This window comes from Balearica regulorum, chromosome 6 (genome assembly GCF_011004875.1).
Source record: "Balearica regulorum gibbericeps isolate bBalReg1 chromosome 6, bBalReg1.pri, whole genome shotgun sequence".
NCBI classification, from domain to species: domain Eukaryota; kingdom Metazoa; phylum Chordata; class Aves; order Gruiformes; family Gruidae; genus Balearica; species Balearica regulorum.
Window position 1 is genome coordinate 27,568,982 of NC_046189.1, and position 17,570 is coordinate 27,586,551.

The following is a 17,570-nucleotide window of genomic DNA, read 5'->3' on the forward strand; positions in this document are numbered from 1 at the left end:
TTTATTAAAATGCTATTGATCCCTCCATTAGGTGTTAGAATGAATAAAGATGATTGTTCCCAGTAACCAAGAATGTGGCGTTGAGTTGCATTTTATCAGCATATCAATATGTCACATTGAGCAGGGCTTTCAAGTGGACCTGCGGGCAATACCTCTGGGAGATTAAATACTTTGTTTCCCAGATACTGGAAACTGAGTGACCACTCAGGTCTTCCTGGTCATTAGCCAAACATCAGAAATTAGGAAACCTTTCTATGTGCAGCCCTGGCAAGGCCGGCTACAAAATGTTTGGGTGTTACATTGTGGTTTTTTGTTTTTTTTTTTTTTTTGTTTTTTTTTTTTTTTTAAGCTGAAACAGAAATGTTAATCAAAATCTTTGCTGGAAAGCAGGTACATTACTGTAAGGTCTGGACTCTTTTCTTTCTCAGTGTAGTCAAAATATTCCGTACTGAGGCTTTAGGTTTAACACCAATGATACAAGAGGTGCGAAGCAAATCATATGTATGTGTAAGATGTTACTATGTAATAGCACATATTGGTGAAAACTCATATTTTCATGTCCTTCCCTTTTTTTGGGGGGGTATTTTTTTCCTTTTTTCCTCTTTGCTTCTCCTGCAAGCTTTTCAAATACTGGTCATCCATAAAGGAAGAATTTTGTCCCAACAGACGTTCATTATTTCCTGGCAAACAGCGTATAGTCAATCTCCATGGAATTACATGCCATGCAGTGCCACTGGTAACAGTATAAACTGTCACAGATTTGGGCTGCTGAAGCACCTCCAGTAACACTGAATCCCATTGTCAGATGCGGTATAAAGTCAACATCAAATTTGCATAAGGTGCCGGCTAATGACGGAGGATCCAGTGCCTAGTCTTCAGTAGTCTTACCTCTCTGTTTGTCATCCCAGCAAGAACATTGCTAATGAACCATTTGGCTATTGCTGGCCTCCTAACAGTCCTATGCATCAAAGTCCTATGGCACATAAAGGCTCATTGGAAGACCTGTTCTTACCACAACTTCTCCACTTATGGATATTAAAACTTAGATGATCCACCATCCTTCTGGTACCCTCCAGGTTTTCACCCTTTTGAGGCATTATTTTGACTCGCTACTGTTTTGGGGTTTTTTTTTTTTTTGGTCACTGACAGCAATTACCTTTGAAAAAAGAGGTGGCAGAGACAAGATTACAATACATATTACACTAGGTATAACCTCTGATTATTCTTTAACTATGGATATATTAAGATAAAAGATAAATTGTATGGAAAGCATGAAGAACAAATTAGCAGTATTCACATTGGGGAGGCAGGCCATCCATCAGTAAATACCCATTAGATGTTTATAAGCCTGCCTAGAACTGTTAAGAATACTGTGCTTTAGGATAACAGACCAGTGTACAGGTCCACACTGGCATCCGCAGGGTAATATTCCTTCAGAGAGAATTACTGTTTGATTTCTTATTTGAAGTTTGACTCCTACTTAGACCTATCAAAAGCTTCTCTTGCTTTTTTAATGCAAACACCAGCAGTATATCTTTTAGGGTTTGCATGCTCTATTAAGAAAAAATTCTAGTCTACTATTCCTTTTTGATCTATGTTCTTATGAAAACAACATAATTGGCAATTCTCAAAGTTCATGATATTTTAAAAGAGAAGAAAAATATGAGAACAGTCTTTTAAATGCTGAAAATGACAACTTTAATTATAAAGTTATTTGTTTCTTCATATTTTAGGTTTGGTTTGGTTTGGTTTTCTTTTTTCTTCAAAATATAGTAGATTTACACCAGCAGTGTATTAATAGCTTTGGTAAATACAAACATTATAGTCAGCTTTAACATACAATCAGCAGTAAGTTTTGAATGCTCTGTGTTCTCTATTCGTGTCATATTAATGCTGCAATTCAAATAAACTTTAATACAACATATCAGATACTTTGCATCATATATACAGTTTGAAACAACAGAAAAACTGTGTGGAGAGACGAGGTTATGCTGAAAGATCAGCCCACATAAAGATTTCTACTATGTGTGTTTCTTTCTGACATGGGTTGGAATACAATTTTTTTCAGAAAGGCTATAGCCAGTGAAATTCTTGTCCCACTGAATTCAGTGGGATTTTATCCCACCATGCAGTGAACAGTCATGTAGAATAAGGATTCCTTATTTCCAGTCACTGACAATATTACCTTCTAGAACTAGAGAAGGACCTCTCCTACTACAAACATTTCATTTCTTTGTAATATGGTTGAAATTTTTACTCACCATATATGTTTTCCATTGATATCATTAGCTTCCTTTATTAACTACCTGAATTTCCAGACATCAGATGTGTGTTCATTGCTTGCTCAGGGGTTCTTTAGTTTTCTGTCTTACATGAACTGCTTCTGTGAAGCTTCTGCATTTTCTAAACACACAAAGCTTTCTTATGTGAAGAACTGAGAGATTTTAGAAAATGCAATAAGCAGCTCTTAATAAATTTAACGTGAGTACTCTTTTGGTGTGTATTTACCAGCATTTTTTGATTGGACTGGCACATGCAAACAATTCAAACACCTCATATAATTCAAAGAAATTTGTTGTCAGCAGTTACCTTCAGCAAATACACTTTGATTTCTCCAAATGGCAATATCTATTTTGTTTGATGAAAGACTGCTCTCCATCTCTATTGGCATCTAATTACCTTCTCCCCCTCCATATCTTTTTACTGATTTATATCTTGTCTCAGCATTTCCGGTATTCTGTGAGGAATCCTTGCAGGATGTAGCTAGTTGTGCCATCCTACTTATTCTGCAGCTATAAATGTTTCAGCACCTTGTCTGCATTCCTTGCTGAAAGTGAACAGTCTTTTTTATTTTCCTGTCCTAGTGTTCCCCCAATGATCCCTAGATTTGATTTACGAGAAAAATCGATGTAGATGTTCTGAGGGATCCTATGGTACTATTTGCAATAGCTCCCCAAAGTGATTTGGTCCTGTTGTTCTAAAAAGAAAAAAAAAAATGTTATCTTGACTAGTGGCTGATTAAATACTCCTTGGGACTGCATTAATGCACAATGGCACATTGGACCTCAGGAAAACCTGGAATGATAGAGGCCAAGCCCCAGGAAAAAAATGCATACCACGTCCAGTAATGGGTGGCCAGATACACATTTGGGATTGACTGCTTTTGTACAGAATTACTCTGCTGAGCTGTAATGTTGCTACAGGGGCTGACGCTGGCAAGCAGTCATTTTTGTGCAAGGGACGACTGTACAGGTATCCTCCAAAAATTAGAAGAAATAGAGTTCCAGGTGTTGAGGCAGAATGGTGGAATTTTGAATCTGTGAAGTCTGTTTTCAAAGATTGACAAGAAGAGATGGTTTAAAAAGATATTTGTTTCCTTTTGTAAACAGTGATTTTTTTCAGTAAGAGAATTTGAAAGCTCCGTGGACTCCACTCTTAAAGCTCACCAATGTAATCAGAAATATTATGCTTAACTCTTGTCATTTGCATATAACTTTAAAAAACATCTTGTGTTCCTACAACATCATATTTATCCTCTCTCTTCCAACTCCAGCAAATATTGGTCATTTTGATGCACAGCTTTCCTGAACATCATTGAAAAGGACTCACGCTTTTAAATATGGGCCAGTAGCAAAGTGGGATTCAACAAACTTTCAGAAGGCATTAAGTCATCAGGACAAAACTGAGTTTCTTGAGGGATTGTTATTCTGCTCCCTTGTTTAGTGAACACTAGAGATTTATAGCACTAACTTTAACTAACTAAAGAGCTTGCAGTGCTATTTTTAGACCTGTTTTCTTTGAAAATGTGGCGTATGTGATCACTCTGTCAGTGTCAGCAGTCTCAGGTCAGGTTGGTCAGGTTTGATCAAATTTGACACAGGATTTGAAGTCCAAAGCTAAACACTTTGTAAAATTTGGTTCTTGGCTGGCAGAGAGAGACAGAGTATCTTCACTGATGAAAATAAATAAATAAGCAAATACATAAGTAAACGGCCAATCCTTTGCCATCGGGAGGACAGTAGGGATCCAGCTGGGAGGCTGGGGGACTGCAAGCAGGAATGGCAGTCACGGTTGGGGAGATGGGGCACCAGAGAGTTGCAGGGCAACAGACCACAGCAGTGGAGGGACCTGGGATAAAAGCATGTGGGGGAAAAAGAAACTGTTTCCTTAGTTCTCCTATTCGGTTAGGAATCATTTAATCATCAGTGATGAAAAGCTATGGCTGCCAACCGAGATGTCTGAGTGTTGTACATAATGTTTGTTTTAGCACAGCATGTTGCTTGCAGAAGGATGTTTTGCTAATTAGTCCTAAAAGTAATAGGAAGTTTATAATGCACTCTTTTTACAACTCAGTTGAATGACTCAAGACAGTAGAGTTATTGTATGAGTAAAAAATAGCAGGATCAGGCCGTCAGAGTCTGCCAGTCATCAGATATCATGAGCTTTCTTCTTTACAAAGCAAAATTTGTCCCGAAAAAACCAAATAAACAGAAAATCTCCACAAACCATCTCCTCTGTCTCTTCAGCATGCTTGAGTTATTTCTAAATACACAAAGCCCGGAAACCCAAAAAGGCACTGTGAAAAAATAAACTAACTGAAACCATAGCTCCTGGTAGAGTCACTGCTCTGCAAATATTCAAAGTAGCTCATTACTGATAGGGAAGCTGTTGTTGTATGCTTGGACTGTCAGCCTAGATGAATAGGGAAAATGGGATAAAGAGATTTAATTAAGCTATTAAGAAGGGATACAGTCAAAGACCAGTAGCTGCATGCAGTTCAGAATTAGGGGAAGCAGTGACACAAAGTCTGGCATTGACTGAACTGGTAAGAATTGGCTGAGATCCACTAAACTCATGTTGTACCACCAGAAAGACTGGCCTCTGTAGTTCCATTGTGGACAGTTAGTGTGTGTCAGTCCACCTCATAATTAAAAAACTCACATACCACCCAAAAGAGCCACTAATTCAGGTTCTCTTGGGTATCAGGTATGACATAGTTGTCTAACTATAATCAGCAGGCTCAAGCTGGAAAAAACAGAATTTCATGACTGGGGGGGGAGGGAGGCAGGAATTTATTCCTCATGTCCCTCACACCTTCCTCTAAAGTAATTTTTCTTTAATAGCCAAACTTACATTACATAGTTCTGAATATATGAAAGCGGACAAAAGGCTGGTGGTCCTCTATAGGTCTTGCTAGCGCTGGAGGAAAAGTTTTCAGTGTTCTCATGCCTTGCATGGGAGATGCAGCAGAGCTCAAGTCATCTCATTTACCATCTTCTCAGAGGAAATATTTACATTTTTATTGAACTGGTGGGTCAGGCGTCTTCAGTTTTACAAACTCAGTATTACAGCTAAGATCAGTGAATTTCTCCAACATTTGGCTTAGAAAAATAAAACCAGATTCCTTTTTCAAAGGTAGTAAAAAGATTAAAATAGTAATGTATCTTGGAAGGAAACAGGTGCATAATATCAAAATACTTGAGCTCTGCATTTTGTGCATTTTATACTGCACTAGATACAGAATACAATTTGTTTGTGCAATGGTATGTTATCAAAAATATCTTAAGCATTGAGTAAATTTGGCATGATTTTGATATTCTTTGGTTAAAATGAAAACAAGTGGGGATTTGAGATTCAAAATCAAAGCTATCAGGATTCTAAGAATAATTCAGAGTCCATCTCCTTTGGGCACTGAGAAAAGACTGAGATTGTGATTAAAAAGACAAAAATATCCCATTTCTTCACTTGGGTCCTCAGAGTCTTTTCTTGTTCAGATCTGTCTTCTCTTACAGCATTTTTGTGGCCAATGCTGATAATGAATACTGGAGTCCAGGAGCTTTCCAAACTTTGGTGCCAAGAAGCGAGCACAAGTGATCAGCAACCATGTCTTGAAAGCATAGTCGTAGATGACTTTATGTATATGTACACACATATATAGATCAAAACACAGGAAAAAACATATCAAGTTGAGCAGAGCTCATCAGTGTCTTGTTTGTTATCATGTTTTTCTCCTCCTTTATTTTCAGTAGTCCAGGGCAACATCGCAGCTGGGGATGAGCAGGTGCAAAGAACAATTATCCTATTTCCAGAGCTAATTGTGGGCTTCAATTAGGAAGTCAACTTACCGGGGTAAAGAAACTCATCACTGTCAGTTCTTAGGCAAGGAATAAGATCTTTTTGTGACCCATAATGACTAATCTATTTATTTATTTATAATAAAGCATTGATGGTCGGTGTAATTCTCTTATCTAGCACAGTGCAAAGGATATACAGAGGCCATACAGAGGGAGACATCAATACAAGCCAGCAGGATGCAGATGAACAAGCTTCTTTATACTGGCGGTCTTATGATTGCATTTGTAAAAGATTTATCAGTATCTGCACCAGAATTGAATTCCTCTCCCTGCAAAAATCCAGAATCCTGCTGGTGGGCATTCAAGAGAATGTTCCAATGCAAAATAAATAAATAAATACTCAGGCAAAAATATCTTTCATGAAAAAATCTAGCTGAGCTTCATTGTTTCAAAAAGCCTGCTCAAACCAAGATGCTTTACCTTTTAATATCTATCTATTTATGCATGCATGGAACCTACCAACTAATTGGAATCATATTTGTAAGTCTACTGACTATGACATACTACATTGTAAATTCCAGCATTTTGCAGTTCTGAAGCTGCCATGCAGAGCAAGTTAGAAATAAATCCTTCATTCTTACATTTTCCATGTTTTCCAGAGTTTTATTTCTTTGAAGTTTCTTGGACTTTTATATATATAAAACTCAAAAAATAATAAAAAAATCCCAATCTAAATACCCAAACAAACAAAACAGACTCCCCTGTGCCAGCAAAATTGCACATTTAAGGGGAGGGGAGAGATATCTGGGCTACAAAGCTATTTTTGTTCCAGCTACATCAGTTTTATCTAGTTTAATGTTTGTTCTGTGACCATTTGAAATTCAATTTCAGGTAGTTCTGTATTATATCAGCATAGGATGCATCATTAACTCTAAGAGGATGTTTTCCATTGGCATCTGCTATTTTCACCAAATGTCAAGGCTTGACATTTGCTATCTTTATTTGGTTTTGGTGTATCACTCATACTGAGATTTTGTTTCTTCTTATCTGATATTGATTTCAACTGTGACCAGCTGTGTTGCTAATAAAATCAACAGGCAAGTATCTGGCATTTAGTTCTTCACCAGTAGAGGAAAAGAAACAACCCAGTGACAAAAAAAGTAAAGAGATACTTTTCAATTAGGATGCTTGCCTGTATCCTCATATTATCCATCTCTTAGCACTTCTGTTGATGTAGCATTTCTGATTGATTCCCTTGAGGAAGTCTCCATGGAAATCCTTGCTTCTCAGATGAAATATTCTTTTTTGCTCTCATCCACTGCTTCCTGTAGAGCAGGGTCATTTTTCAAAGCGGCATCTGCGCTTTCAGCAAACTCAGTTCCTTTTGCCTCATTGGTGTGGTAGGTGCCCTTATGCCTGTACATGTACCGGACCATCACTACCAGCAGGCAAATGAGGACAAACACCACTGCAGCAATCACACCTAGAGGAAAGAGACCAGTTAAATGTATTGCCCGTAATAAAACACAAGCAGTATCTCACAGCCAGGCATCACAACTTGAATTATTTGATAGGGAAAAGTCCAAGTATCATAAGATATTTGCATGTTGCAGTGGCCAGTGACAGAACAGTGTGATAATACAAAAACCAAGATGGGATACAGATACTGCAGGAATGCAGGTCAAAGTCTCTCTAGACTTCTTTCAAATCAATGGCTTGATTTGGTTGAAGTCATTGGAGCTAAAACTTCATGACAAAATGAGGAGAAATAAGAAAACATAAAGGAAAACCACTAGGTTTCTTTCATCCTTCTGGTAACATATATCCAGGGGAGTTTGCAGGCCACCCGACCCTGCATCCATGAGTGTACTCAATTTCAGAAGTACAGGGCACTCAGTATTTCTTAGGAGAAATTCAACAAATAGCAGGAGCCATGTGACTGCAGTATTGCTCCGTATTTGCAAGCTGCCATTTCACGCTGTGCTCTAATTAAGAAAGTCTGATTGTAATGAATGTGGAAATGACACCTGGGAGGAGGAAGAGATTCTGGGTAGACCTCTCCTGTCTCCTGGACTAAGGCTAATTTACTGGCAATGTGTTGACTGGACAAAAATTTCCATAGGTAACCAAAATACACATAGGACTAAACAGTGAATGGAAGCACTCCTAGTGAAGGAAAGTAAATTCAAGTTCCAGTGGTGGTTGTGCAAAGAATACTGTGTGTCCTTGCTTCCCAGAGCCCTTCTGTTTTTCTCCTTTTCTACTGAGAAAGGTGGAAGTCCATAATACAGGGCCACACTGGCAAGTCCCTTGTTAAAAAATTACAAGTTGTATGCCCCTCCCTCCCGATGAAATTCTTCACATAAGAATCCTGAAAACAAATGAAGTATTTTGAATTTTATTCAACTTGTGTGAGCTTTATTTTTTAACAGATTTTGGATACGACTGGGATGTGCTTATAAACTCTATAGCTGTGAGTCTGTACAAGTACATGATACTGAGCTATGTTCACATGACTCCCAGAGAAAACCAAACATTAAAGAAATACACAATAAAAAGAACCAGAAGAGGACATTCCTAGGTAAATCCCATATGTGGAGTATGAAGCTGCTGTGAGGATGCAATGGGCAGGAATTCATCTGACTCACTGTAGGCATCTACAGTTCAGGAAGCTCCATCTGAGTTACTCCCCCAGGTTTACTTTACTGTCAGTGGATGGTGTGTGTGGGTGATTCCTCTTCTAGAATTGAATTCCTATGTTTGGTCAGATGAATGGGTCCCTGGAAATGCCTACTATTCCGCAGGGACAACGAGGGATATGTACACAGTATCTCTCTTCTATCCCCTGTGTTCAAGATGTGTGGTAAGAATGGATATCTCCAAAGCTTTAGATTTATCAGCATCAGCAAACTGAGTGGGGATACCCTATTGGCATGGAAACAGGGGAACGGACAGAACATTAGCAGGGTGAATAAAAATGATAACTTTGTCTTAAAAAAACATGCCTGCAATGTTATCCTACAGATTTTATGGGGCCTGGTTCTGGAAAGTGAAGGTACTGCTAGCAGAAATGAAATTGCCTATACAAAGAACTTTAGGTTTACAATAATATCATAGTTGCAGTGGGGGCTTCATCAATTTTTTAAGACCTCACTGGTATCCCTTGACACAAGAGGCTTTAATAGGCTTTGGATGTAGCACAATATTAATAAGCCTAAGGGACTAAGTACAAATCAATTTACCCGCTACTTGTTCATAGAAAGCTGAAATTAAAGTTACGGGAGATGGGACCTAAGGGAAATATAGCAGAACCTCACCAATTTGCACTAATGATTGGTATACCCCCCAGTGAATGACTGAAATTAGTGCGTTAGCATGGAAATGAACAAACACAACAAAAATAAAAAGACAGGTTCTCTCTGTGAACATAGCTCTGCTCATTTATTCTGACAACTGTATTTAGTTTAAATGCATAAGAGTGCTTTAATGGAACACCAGGAAATGCAACGTGGTATATTCTGTATAAATAAAGGGTCAGCTGGTATCAGCTACCGTAGCTCAAATCAAAGATGCTACACTAATTTTGTATTAAATGACAATATTGGCCCAGTGAATAGCAAAGAATATCAGAGGGTGACTTTGCTGCTGGACTCTTAGGTATTTTGTCTTAAAATGAGGAATGGATGGGGGTGGTACTGCTCACTATGGTTTATGCTCATTATCTCATCTCGTTATCTTGCCAATAGCCCCTCTGGGAGCAGATTTCCCACTGGCCTAATTAACTCTAATTGTGCCGCTCCTGTTGTCTTGTCAGCAAAGTAGGGGTTTTGCAAAATGCAAGAAATCAACCAACCCGCTGTTTTAATTCTAATGGTGCAGCTTAGTACGGTCTGCTACTTACCTCCAATAACAGCCACATCTGCTCCAGCTGTGGGGCTCTCAATGTCTCCATCTATAAATAGATTAGAACATACAAAAGTTAATTAAAGAAAAAAGAATTGAATCATATGTAACAGCAGTGACTGTACTGGTGGTGCTATATTTTTTAACCTCTGAAACTCAGAACTTAAGATCTCTTGTTAGCAAAAGACATTTTTGAAATTAGAATTAGCTGTACTGTTACAGTTTTCTGTCACCATAATACTGGAAAACAAATAGCTAGCACATTATGCAAACTATCATGGCCCACAGGGAAACAGCTATTGTTTCTTATAAGCACTTACCTGTAACATCCTACAGTGACTGATTAAATTAAGAGCATTCAGGTACTGTGATTACTCTCAGAAAGGTAGTTTTGCAGAAAAAATGTTGGTGCCTATTTATTTTCCCATTTATGGTTCTTCAGAGTATCATCTGGATCTTGATTTCATGCAAATTAATCTGGCTCTATTGATTTCAATTAGTATTTATTTATCTGCAATACCCTGTTTTTAATCTTAGAATTTATTTTCTTTTAAACCTACATTTGGAAAAAGGGCAAGCCTGTTATGTGTGGTATAAAACACAGACCCCACTTAGAGTGAGTCTGAACTCAGTCTTGAAAAATCAAATCATATTCTTTACTGAATTATAATTTATAAAAATAAAGACAACTTTTCAATTTAAATGCAAAAGAGAAGTACCTAACTATGTCCTTTTAAGAAGTAAGAAATTCGTTTGAAAAGCTGTAAGCTGCTGAAAGATCAATTAGAATTGGAATTACATTTTGATCTTAATTATAGCACTTACTAAGAATATCCAAAACAACTAACAAATAGCCACAGTGTTTTAAAGGGGAGAGGAAAAAAAAATCCTAAAAAATTAGTGAGGATTTTTCTCTCCTTATTATCTGATATAGACCTTATGTGAAAGTAAATTCATATAGACAAGCACTTCTTCACTAGCTTCGCTGTAGTTCATCAAGGTACAATTCTGATCTTATTTTCTACTCCTTATTTCACGCCATTGGTATCAGCCCACTTATTCCTGAATTATGTGGATATTTGAGAAGGTGATGAACTCCTGGAGTTTTTCCATGTTAGGTTTATGACAGGACACTCCTTTCTTTGTTTATTGTTGGACTATTTATACAATTCTAAATGATATTGGTTTCTGAACAAGGCAAATAGCTTTATGTGAGGTCTCTTTTAATTTCCATTTGGTAAATACAGTGAATAGAAAAGTTCTCTGGAAAAGGTAAAAATGCTAATTTAAAATCCTTCTTTAAATTCATCAGTGGCACTAGGGCTCGTATCTGGCTCTCCTTTCGCTAAATCTGTGACAGATGATAACGCAATGCTAAGATGCTATCAGCAGCATTCTCCCTACTCATGTCCAGTCTCTTACATCAAATTGCAATAAACTGAGGAGAGCTGAGATTCAAAGGATCCCCTCTTCCCAAACATGGGAGATGCTTTTTCTGGAAAGTAGCAGTTCTTTCCTCTCCCTCACTTTTTCTTCCAGCTATACACTCATGGAAAGATTGAGCATGCCTAGTGTAATTTAAAAACTCTAATTATGTCTACGTCCATTCAAAACCCATGTGTCTCAGAAGAGATTAATTGCTTCAAGGTCAAACTGTTCTGTATTTCTTTATACACCAAATATATGCTGCATGCCAAAAAAGGAGGCTCCTCTACAGCAATCAAATACTTGAAGGTGTGAATTCTAAAGTGCTTCCCTAGCCACACAGCTTGCTTCCAAACATTAATTCCAGATCAAATCATTATTCCTTTAATTATAAAAAGGTATGCAAGTAACTCTCTGCTCTTTTCTGTCATTCCCAGGTGCCTCTCAGATTCAGATAACAAGCAGGTGCCTTATCTCTAGTACTTGCCACCAAAGTGCTTTTTGATAATGGATTACAGTATCATCACTTTGCAGAAAAGTTTTCATTTCCATACTGTACTTTCCAAGTTTTGAGAAGAATGAGAAGACCCATCTTGATCTACGGTGTAGTCGGCACTGACCTGTTAAGCTGACGACGCTGTGCCATTCAGCAACCAGTTAACACTTTGATGTGACTTCACTTAACCACAGTTCCCAGTTTACTGCAAGCATGAGAGTCTGACTTCTCCTTTGTACGTCAACTTTTGACATACTAAAAGTGTGCTGTCCTCCCAGATGGCACTTGTTGGCTTTTGCTGCATCATCTGGAGTGCCAGGACACTGCAGCCACCACCAATGGCCAGAGGTTTTCAGAGCCCGCTCCTCAGATTAGTTTTGAAGCAAGGATAATGGAGGGGAGAGAGGGACCCTCAATGCCTGTCTCACAGTCCTTGAAATTTCTCTTGGTCCAAAAATAGCTATGTGATTCATGGCAATATCACAATATTGCTAGGCAGGGAGAAAGGTATCAGTGTCATTCAAGATTTGAGCAGTATCATCACCCTTCATGATACATGACTGAGGAAAATGCAAGGTATGTGCTCATGAAATGAGGCCATCTTCCCCGAGCAGGGGTGAAGACAACAGCCGCTACCCAGATGGGAATCCATGCTTGGCAGGAACCTCAGCATGTTCTCTTTAACTTCAGCTCAGTCTATGTGAGAAATACATTGCATTACTGTAGAACTGAATCTTCACTTTCTGAAGCAGGAAAGATATCAAACGTACTGGAGGAATTTTTAGCCGAACAATGCCTGTAGGCTTTGGCCTTCTTGTACCTTCCTTATTCTGCTCTTCTTTGCATGCAGAACACTCAGAGGTCTGTGTTTCAGTAACTGCTGTTGCACCTGTTTTGGTTATTTTCCTTTGTTTCAAGGACATCTTTTGTGTTATCTATCTGCTGCTAAATTGTCCTTGCAAAACTTCCTCTCACTGTTACACTGGCCCTTGTCCATAGCTACAATCTGGTCCCGAAAGTGTTCAGACAGTGTTGTTATTTAGTGCCATTGGTTACCATGACATGCAGAAATCAAAAGATTGTGGGAAAACTTGTTTTTCGTAAAATCTCTGGCCATCAGAATGAGTTGGCTAAATCAAAAATAGAACATACAAATCAAATTGCCTGTTGTTGGAAAGTATGTTTCTAAAAGCGACAATGAAGGAAAAGAAATGCCTTTGTGTCATGACCTGAAATTCATCAAATTTCAGTTCTGCCCATAAACTTACAGATAAGGAATTTTGCAATAGAATGACAATTGCTACCTGTCTCATTCTCATCAATCAAATCATGCTGAGAAGGCAGCAGCCTCTGAAAGCCCCAGGAATTTTCCTGACTTAAATACCACAAGCAGATCTCTGGCTTTGTGCTTCAAAGCTGAACGGCCAGTACAACTAGCTTTTCTGTTAATGTAGCCAGTGGCGAGTTTTTCCTGCTAGATTTGTTGGTTAAAAGAAATAAAAAATCTGGTACTTGCACCCTTAGTGGTTTTGCAGTCAGCACTGTAGTTAACAGTTTAAGTACCTATATGTTTGCTTGTTATGGATTTACGCATGGAAAAGACATGAAAGGAAAACTGTACCTGCAAAGGGATCCCCATTTGGCACAGTTGATATGAATGCATGGGCATCACCCTACAGGATAGATCTAATCTGTTGGTGTGAACTACCAAATCTCTGCTGTGTAACAAGGGCCATTTGATGGGATAACATAGACCTTACCCTAAACTTCTCAGTGTCTCTCTCATTTTCTAAGGCTCCAAACTAATGCTGGACAACCGCTTACTGCTAAGTAGTGTTGAATATAGAAAGAAACCCCTGAGATTACAACTCACGTTGCCACAATTTCCTTGCAGCTGTGGGTGATACTGTTGTTTTGGAGTGGGTGAGTCAAGCTGAGTAAGTACACAGATATCTATGTGTGATAAGCACCTTTTACAACACAGTTTTCAAAGCTACTCAACACCAGTCAGGCAGCACTGCTCCTGCACCTGCCTTTCAGGATTTTCCCACCCACAAGCTTGTGCTTTTGATTCTCAGCAGCCTAAGCCATCTCTTATCATGATGCTCCATTGCTGCCTGCTTGTGGCTACAATCTCAGATGAAGCCTTGGCTGCTAAATTATACTCAAGTAGGTCTCTGAGTGCTTTCTTGGGCAACCCATTTTCTCGCTTGATGTGCTGTTCATTGCATAAGAAGCGCTTGAAATTCATTCAATCCCTGTGAATGATGAGCTGAGTTCCTTAGGGCAGTCATTTTCTCTTAGGGCTTTCTTAGGCGTGCTGACTAGGAAACGCACAGTAAGATTTCATCTTTAATCAGCTCACCTAACCACCTTATGCTGCTAGTGGGACTTCTCCAGGTGAGGAACAACCCAAACTTATCTAGGTATATCCATGGATGTGCATTGCAGAACCACCCCAAACATTGACGGTATTGTTGCAGGAAGTAGTGTGTAAGCAGTCTGTAGGCTGAGATGTGTCTTTAGAATTCAACTATTAAATGTTTAATGGTTTTGTCTTAAACATTAGTCCTATCTATCAGTGCACTTTCAGTAAACAAGGGAGATGTTCAAACTGAACAACACTCAGTTCATGATTCAGGCCAGATATAAACGGAATTCAGGGAAGGATTGTGCCTCTGTATTGATTGTTCTTTCATACATTCATACATTGGAAAGAGAGCTTTAACTGGAGAATAATGAAATACAGTTTTCTCAGTAATACTGAGCCTAGTAAATTATTCTCTATTTTTTGGGTTGTATCAATTGACCTAAACCAACATACCAAACTAATTTTGCCTTATTTTAAAAAACTTGGAATTTTCAAGGAAGACTGCCTTTTTATGTAAAGAATTTAGATGGGGTTTCAAAAACACTCGTCACTGATCTAATTGCTTCCACTGAAGATGATAGTAAAGTATTTGACTGGGTTCAACTTATTATAAACTTGTGAAAGTATTGAGGAATATACAGAGTCTACCAGGAAGCTTTTGCAATTGTTAAAAACCTTTACTATAATTTTTGCAATTTTTTATTTTTTAATATGTATATAAAATGTATTTATTGTAACTGTTCCTTTCCCAGGGGCTCTTTTTGTTCTCTGTATGCTCTTCTGCAGTTATCATTGCTCTTGACTGTAAAAGCAGGTCTTAACGTGTCCCTATTATCATCACTGATGCAAGACTTTTCTTACCACACATTTAGTATGGAAGAACTAATGAAGTCTTAACATCTCCATTGTTTATACAACTGTGGTATGTCCTCCTTGCCCTTTGGTTTATGTTTGTGCCTTGCCAACACATTGCATTCATGAGAAAATCATTAATCTATTAACCTCAGCACACCGATTTAATTTACAAGCTATAGTTAGAACTGGTTCACTGCAGCTGCATGTGTAAAAATGAGTTGAACCAACTTCTGAAAACTTCATGTTAAAAATATGTTAATTGCTCAAGCTGCTCTCTGGCCTGTATTACGATATCAGATGCATTGCACTGAGGCCTTTCTGGATTAAAAAAAAAATTCATTACCTATTTTAATATTTGCCAGTAAGTGTGCAGTTCCTTGCCAGAGCTGGCATCTCTTATCCCAAAGGGTCATCAGCCTGAACCCATCAATTTGACATATTCTGCTGAAAAAGCCATCACCATCTCCCATTAGATAATGAAACACATCAAGGCTGTTCTTTCAAAATTAAGGAACAGTTTCTCATCTGTCAATCTGGAAAAGAGACAGAATAATTTGGCTTCCATTTATATACTAAATTATTATAAGGACAATAATGGTGACATACAACAACAACAACCACATGATCTTTTGGGTAAGTAAATGGCCTGTGCTCCAAATGTAAGGTAAATCATGCAGATTAAAAATATCTAGAAAATTAAAATGTACTGGGCCCAATCCTCTTGCTATCCTAGCTAGCAAGTACTTTGTCATTAATTCTGAAAAGACAGAATCTAGTTTCATTCAATTAAAATAAAGGTCTGTTCAAGACTTTTCACACTTTGTAATATAGTGAGGTTAAAAAGGCATTATAAAATTAGTTCAATTAGATTAGGATTGACACATAATTTAGCAGTTTTAATTTGATTCTGGTATAGAGTGTCAGCCAAATATTTTTGTACCATCATAGAATGTTATGAAGTAAACAAAAGAAAATAAGTTTTCCAGTGTTTGAGGAAGCAATGGCTTCACTCAGACAGTTTCTCCTTTTGTGAAGCTGAATTGCATGTGGGTCTTTGGGAAAATCAGAGATGGAGAGATACAATAAAAGTCAGCTTGTCAAAAAATAATCACATGATATCCCGTAATGATAAGAGGAACAAGGAGAAAATGTTCATGAAATCTGGGAAATTATTTTTGGTGAAAAATCATAAGAATCTTTTAAACCTGAACAGATACTCTATATTTTTAAATAAAAAAAAAAAAATTTAAAAAGAGAAGAAAATGTGTTTTAAAGGGTTACATAATCTAAAAAAACCCAGAATTTTTTTTAGTTAAATGGAAGAAGGTCTAACATTTTTCAAAAAATGCTGCATGTGGCAACTTGCAAGTTGTGCCCTGCTTTGTCTGTCTCATGGTTATAGTTGCATCACTGCAAAAAGTTCCTTACTTTTCCATGGAAATACGTTAATGTAACCAGGCCATCATTTACATTTTTCCTTCACAGCCATCAAAGTCGGCTCACACTCCAGATGTACAATGTCTTGCTGGGGAAGATAAATTGGCCTGGTATTGCTTCATTAAAGGAGTGACAAATGGGGTATGAATCAATCCATAAGGTACAGTCCACGATCAGGACATTTTCCTGCATGTGTCCCTCCTCCTCCTACCTTACCCCTCTTCATCAGAACAGAGTACTCCTCTTGAGGGCTTTTTAATCGGGAAAGTTTTGAAAGAAACACTAAATATCCAGCGAATCTGCCAAATAATTTCTGCCGGACTTTTCTCCAAAGTCAACAATTTCAAGCTCTAGTCATTTTTTGCTGAATCAAAATGGGAAAAAAACCCCAACCATTTGCTCATTCACTGAGATCAAAACTGTATGGAAAGGAGTTGCTGGCTTAATTGATTAACCATTGCAAATGTTGCAAATGATCATAGGTAACCAAAGGAGCTGACTGTGGACATAGTGAAAGCCCATCTGACAACCTGTAACACATACTTAACTTGTAATTCTTGAGAAACAGTGCATGAAAGAAGCACACCTTGCTGACCTAAACTTTGCACGTTAGAAACATAAGCATAAAACTTTGAGCCAGAACCTTTCAGTGGAAAGTCAGAGGCCAAGAGGTCTTGGAGGACATGATAATTCCTTCCCAGCCTCTTGTGTAAATGGTTATATGATACAGTAAGACAACTTAACTGCTAAACTGCTTGTAATTATTTACCAAGACGTGCTTTTGATTTGTACCTAACAGGTCTACCAGCCTCAGTCCTGACTCTCAGGCCTTTTGACTGTGTCATCAGAAGATAAGGTGATCTCTGTGTTTCTTAATGTTGCTGTGCTTGATTTTATGACCTTAATAAATTCTTAAGATTAGGTTTTAGTTTACATTTGAAACATAACGTCTTTATGAATGTGGCACTATTCAAGACAAACATTAGTTAAAATTAGTCCCCTTAACTAA

At 37.9% G+C, this 17,570-nt stretch overlaps 1 protein-coding gene across 1 annotated transcript in view; it reads right to left on the reverse strand.

The window, feature by feature from the left end:
* Positions 1–1,672: 1,672 nt before the first annotated feature.
* GYPC (glycophorin C (Gerbich blood group)) overlaps positions 1,673–17,570 on the reverse strand; it is a 34,274-nt gene continuing 18,376 nt past the window's right edge. The window contains exons 2-3 of the mRNA XM_010308029.2: positions 9,976–10,026; positions 1,673–7,557 (exon numbers count right to left, since the gene is read on the reverse strand). Of these exons, the coding sequence (XP_010306331.1) occupies positions 7,361–7,557; positions 9,976–10,026 (248 nt within the window). The 3' untranslated portion in view covers positions 1,673–7,360. The remainder of the gene's footprint in view (positions 7,558–9,975; positions 10,027–17,570) is intronic.